Genomic DNA, 5,988 nt, shown 5'->3' with positions numbered 1-5,988 from the left:
TCAGAATAACGTTTCTGTTCCGGAACATTAGAGATCACTTTCGTTCCCTCTTCCTGTTTTCGTTCCTCAAAAAATCCCGTTATTCTTCACTTCCCTGTGCCTGTTCCAACCCTTGCCTCAGGTTGGCTTTTTCTGTCAGATTGGATATTTGTCTCAGCTGTGTGAGAGTATCCTGAGGTAGATTGAGTTTCACTTCAGCAGGAAAGGCAGGGGATATAAAGCAAAAAGAAATTCAGAAAGGAAAATCAATATGTTAACTAAAGGAGCGGGTAAATTATTGATGAGGACTACGTGGTGGGATCCGTAGTGTCCTTACAACTTTGTCTGCTTGCCACTGTTCTGTGGGAGAGGAGCTTGGCTGAGCCAAAAACCAACACCCAGAATCTCTAAGGCTCTCAGTGAGCTCACTATCTGACACTACCTGATGTGCACTCACTTACACACAAGCACACACATACATGGACACATACATACACACAATTATACCATCACCAGTCACAAGAGGCCTGCATACAGACACATAGTCGTAAGCACCTGCATACACACTCAAGTACCATACATACACATGCTTGTATTTAAACATACACAGACACGATGAGTCGGAAATGAATGTTTTAGTCGTCTTTCAATCTACATTCAAAGGACGTTATGTATAGTATGACAATACACTGGCCTAATGAGACAATGCATTGTTGATCAATATCAGACTCCAATCATACAGGTGATAACAGGAAGAACAGGCAGGGTGGCCTTCAATTCCGCATGGATGGAGAAGGTAGAGGAATGTGAGGGAGAGGTAGAAGGGAGGGAGGGAGGTAAAAGAGAGGGATGAAAAGAGAAAGTGAGGGAGAGCAGGTGAGACCTGAAAGCTGCCTTTGTGTGGCGGCTGGCAGTAGGAACACTGGCCTGCTCTGTGAGGTTTTCCACACACACACACACACACACACACACACACACACACACACACACACACACACACACACACACACACACACACACACACACACACACACACACACACACACACACACGCACACGCACACACACACTGGGGAGTTATGGGGGGTGCTTGGGCAAACATACAGTGTTGAAAACCGTTGCATGATGTTTTCAAATATAACAACAACAGAAAAACTCTCTCCACCCCAAGATTAACGGACATTACAACGCCATAAAGCGGCTCTATTCTCCCTTATTTTACACATCTCCATTTCAGTGGCTAAACGGCTCCCCATTTCCCCCTCCACTGCATCGCAACTGTATCTGATGCTGTTCAACTGGAGCTTGAAGTGCATGATGATATCAGAGCCGGCTGCTTCATGTTCGGCATACGGAAACCACGACAACACGGTTCCAGGACTGGACGTCAATAGCGTAACCAGACCAAACATTAAAACTACTTTGACCATTTTCAAATATAGAGATAGTGGGGGTATATTTAAACTTTGAGAGTCTCTTGTTATGTGTGCGTCATCAGAGATGTCAGCTATGTGAGCTGAACTGAGCTCTGTGTTTGAGGAGACTAGCTTTAATCTTCAAGAGAGTTCTACATAAAGATTTGATCAGTTCAGTTCAACTTAAGAGGGTTTTTGTAGCCTAAAGTAGTCCAACTGCACTGTCATGTGAATGAAATTACCCTCCATTGGGCTAATTTATTGCTGAGTCTGTACACGCTTCATGCTAATAGTGTATGTTTTGGTTTATACAGTATATCTGTAGGTTGGTATAAGGGTGTGTTGTGTGTTGCTGAATCATTTGAGACAGTGTTCCTTGACTTGTTAATGTACCTAGTGCTGCATCTGTGCTGTTAAGTGCTCCTCCGGTTGTGTACTGAGCTGTGATCTCGTTTGTTTACGTCCCCAGGAGAGACCAGGGAGACAGCGGGCGCCATGAGGCGGCGAGGAGGGCTTGAGAGAGAGGAGACATCGCCCTTCATCATCCTCAGCATCGGGCAGCGCAGGAAATGCACACACGCGCCACAGAGACTGTCTAGCAAGAGACAGGCTAACAGCACCCAATTCTGAGAGAGAGAGAGAGAGAGAGAGAGAGAGAGAGAGAGAGAGAGAGAGAGAGAGAGAGAGAGAGAGAGAGAGAGAGAGAGAGAGAGAGAGAGAGAGAGAGAGAGAGAGAGAGAGAGAGAGAGAGAGAGAGAGAGAGAGCGAAACCGAAGAGAGTGGAGTCAACATCCATTTATTTATCCTCAATGGGCTTAAACTGGACTGGATCAGACTTGGAAGAAATGATGTCCAAGTTACCAAACTGTTCTATATTGGACCCTCCTTGTTAGACCTTCGAAACAACTCACCCACCTTTGTGAGGCTTGGAGCTGAGAGGCAGAGAGAGGGGGGAAAAAAGAGAGCGACAGCGATAGAGGAAGAGAACGAGAGACATTGGGCTCCATGCAGGCGCGTAAGAAGTATGTCCTGCTGGGGCTGTGTGCTTGCTGCTGGCTGCTGCTCTTCTACTGGGGCGGTGGGGTCCAGGTCCGTCTCCTCAAGCTGCTGGGGCAGCAGAGGGGCGATGTGGTGCGCCCCTGGCCCGACTGGACCGACAGGGTACTCCTTCCAGGCTATGCCCAGCTGGAGGAACTCCAGACGGGGCCTGGTTCTGCCGAGTCCCCCCGCCAGCGTCACCAAGCCTGGACGGGTATCTATAAAGACAGTCGCTGCCGAATGGAGACCTGCTTCGACTTTACGAGATGTCGACGTAGAGGGCGGGACGGGTTTCGAGTGTACGTCTACCCGTCGGAGAAGGGTGAGCGCGGGTCGGAGAGCTATCGTAAGATACTGACGTCTATAGGCGAGTCGCGGTACTACACCACGGACCCTCGCGAGGCATGTCTCTTCGTTTTGGGGATTGACACTCTGGACCGTGACCAGCTCTCGGGGCAGTTCGTGCCCAACTTGGATGATCGTATCAAGGGTTACCCGCTCTGGAACGAGGGACGGAACCACCTTATCTTTAATCTGTACTCGGGCACCTGGCCCAACTACACCGAGGACCTGGGCTTCAACATCGGTCAGGCCATCCTGGCTAAAGCTAGCCTCAACACGGAACACTTTCGGCCCGGGTTCGACGTCTCCATCCCCCTCTTCTCCAAGGACCACCCCCAGAAGGGGGGCGAGAGGGGCTGGTTGGTGCGAAACACGGTCCCACCGCGCAGGAAGTACCTGTTGATGTTCAAAGGGAAGCGGTATCTAACGGGCATCGGCTCGGACACCCGTAACGCCCTGCATCACATCCATAACGGGAAGGACATAGTGTCCCTCACCACATGCCGTCACGGGAAGGACTGGGAGAAACACAAAGACGCCCGCTGTGACCATGACAACCTAGAGTATGAGAGGTAAGTTAGGTTCCTAAAGGGGCAGAACGGTGAATCGTAACTTCCAATTCAGATCCAAATGTACAAAATAGTACAAAATCTTTACTTTCATTCAGGGGGAGGGTTTAGTATTTGGGTTTTTTTTCAGTCCAGCGGAGGGTGATGTCATTCGTAATGAATGAAATGTTGCTCAGGGTTTGAGACTGCGTTGCTTATTATAGTATCTCATGTGTGCCCGATAATGCCTCTCATCCCTGATTCTCTCTGCTGGGCGTGTAATATTCAGTGCGCCTATCCATAGCATGTAGTATAGGCCAGGGGTGTCAAACTCACTCCATGAAGGATCTAGTGTCTGCATGTTTTAGTTTTCTCCTTTCAAATAAGCCCTAGACAACCAGTGTGGGGAGTTCCTGCCTAATTAGTGACCTTAATTCATCAATCACGTAAAAGGGAGGAGCGAGACACCGCAGACACTCAGGCCACCGTGGAATGAGTTTGACACGTGCTATAGGCCTATGCCAGGGCTATTCAAATCTTACCATACGAGGTCCAGAACCTGCTGGTTTTCCGTTCTACCTGATAATGATTTGCACCCACCTGGAGTCGCAGGTCTAAATCAGTCCCCCGATTAGAGGGGAACAATGAAAACACTCAGTGGAACTGGCTTCAAGGTCCAGAGTTGAGTTGAGTTTGAGGGGCCTAGGTGATAGGAAGAGCATGCTTGAAGAAGCACAGGGCAAAGTTATATTTCAAAGAAAATGTACTTCCTTCCCGAGTGTTTGCGCTGCTGGGATGGTGTATATGCCTAGTTAAATAAAGGTTAAATATATGAAAAATACATTCAAAATATGAATCTAGGCTACACTGCAGTGGATAGGCGTTCCTTAGGTCCTACTCTTCCTGTGGTCCAAAGCTTGCTACTGATATAATTTATTTTAAATATCAATGAAATGGACCTGATTTACATGAAATAATCTGTAACGACTCTTTAGTCCTCAATGCTTTATGCTAGAAACAAGCTGTAAAATGCAGTGACTCCGATGCATATGGGATATCTTTGGTTTGTCTCTGACATTGAGTCTGTGCGACAAGCTATAGCCGACAGATTGAATATCATTGTAGAATATTTGCCCAAAATGCATCCCCGCCAATTGCAGTCTGCCTACATGGCCACACATCTTGCCTAAAGAACATGTTCTTTTTTTTAATACCCTCAAACAACGTTTAATACCCTCAAAGTTAGGCATACCTCGTTTCAAAGGATCACTGTCAATCGTGAATGATAATTCTTCACATTTCACCGTTGAAACTGCATGCCAATCATTTGATCTCAATCAGTTTAATGGAAATATGCATTCAGATCTTATTGAATAACTGCTTTGCCTAGCGAATTAAAGCAGATGGTTGTTAACAAATGATTATAATTTCCTGTAGGCCTATTTTGCTTCAATCAAAGCATCGCCTGCGGCGAGCGCTGTGGAGGTTTTGTCCGCACGAGGAAAACATTTGACTCTTCAGCTTCAGATAAGAGATGACTGAGTGAGAAGGTGCTTTTGGTGTAACATATTATAGCCCTGCTATGCAACTTTACGAAACGAGCCCCATTGTGAGAAGTCATAATCCTCTATTTGTAATAATAGGTGATGAGAAGGACTATTTAAGATGTAGGCAACATCTTGATGGGGGGTTATTTTGAGCGATTTGACCGTCCTTCGAATCGTGGTTCAGGAAGGACAGCGGTGGTCACGTATTGTTCCCAACCTGGTCTCAGAGCAGTTCGTATTGTCCTGTAAATAAATCCGAGACACCATTTAGTATGATATGTTACGTTTCGTATGGTATGTATTCATTTGTGGATGTCCATCACCCATTAATATATGTTACGAATTAAAACATTTGTATTTTTTATTTTTACAAGTGCGTATCGGCCTACCTGATGATATGTGGCTGCGGTGTTAAACAATGAATAGATTTCTCTTGAATTCATTTATGATCAGATACTTCAGTTGTATCTGGTTCTTTTTACTTTTTTTTGAGTTGATGAACAACTTCAGCACTGTTCCAAACTTAGACGGTCCTCTTTTTTTAACAACGTCGAACGACATGAAATGCGTTTATAATCCCCCTTATCCGCCGGGGGTCTTCAAATCCACAACTTTATGGCTACTTTGCCATGTAATGCTTACAAAAAAGAACCGTTTCTAAAATGGCATATTTTAAGGCTCTGGTCTGTCCTAGGTGTGAGGGTAAACAGTAGGCATCTTCTCTGCTCTCCACTTTATGTTAGAATTATTATTTGGGGTACAGGGGATGATTACTTGTTGTTTGTTGTTCAGGGAGGCTTGGGTAAAAATACATTTTTACTGAAAGGAGGGCCATCCACTTTCGTTTCAGAGAGATCAGATTTTCTCCAGGTAACCCTCATTATAAACAACTTACAGTCCCTTAGTCTCTCACCGACGTCAATGCATGACTAAGTGAAGATTCTACTTAAGTGGAAGTTCGGATTCTCCCCTTAGGGAGGGCTATTATTGTGAGGTTGTGTCATAACTTGTGTTCTGTTTCATCAGGAATACACGTTATTGTATTGCTTTTAAATCGTGCTGGGCGTTTTATTGGGTCCCTTAGACGTTGGGCTTTTACGAGTTTTGATTTTCTCCCTC

General features: G+C 45.8%; 1 protein-coding gene across 2 annotated transcripts in view; it reads left to right on the top strand.

Annotated features, from left to right (window-relative positions):
- The first annotated feature begins 2,118 nt into the window (after positions 1-2,118).
- LOC124043635 (exostosin-1c) overlaps positions 2,119-5,988 on the top strand; it is a 103,641-nt gene continuing 99,771 nt past the window's right edge. For both annotated transcript variants that reach the window (XM_046362422.1, XM_046362423.1), the window contains exon 1: positions 2,119-3,346. In XM_046362422.1, the coding sequence (XP_046218378.1) occupies positions 2,400-3,346 (947 nt within the window). In that variant the 5' untranslated portion in view covers positions 2,119-2,399. The remainder of the gene's footprint in view (positions 3,347-5,988) is intronic.

The sequence above is a fragment of the Oncorhynchus gorbuscha genome, linkage group LG09 (genome assembly GCF_021184085.1).
Source record: "Oncorhynchus gorbuscha isolate QuinsamMale2020 ecotype Even-year linkage group LG09, OgorEven_v1.0, whole genome shotgun sequence".
Classification (NCBI taxonomy): Eukaryota; Metazoa; Chordata; class Actinopteri; order Salmoniformes; family Salmonidae; genus Oncorhynchus; species Oncorhynchus gorbuscha.
Note: the sequence above shows the minus strand (reverse complement) of the source record. Positions and strands in the feature narration are given on the sequence as shown.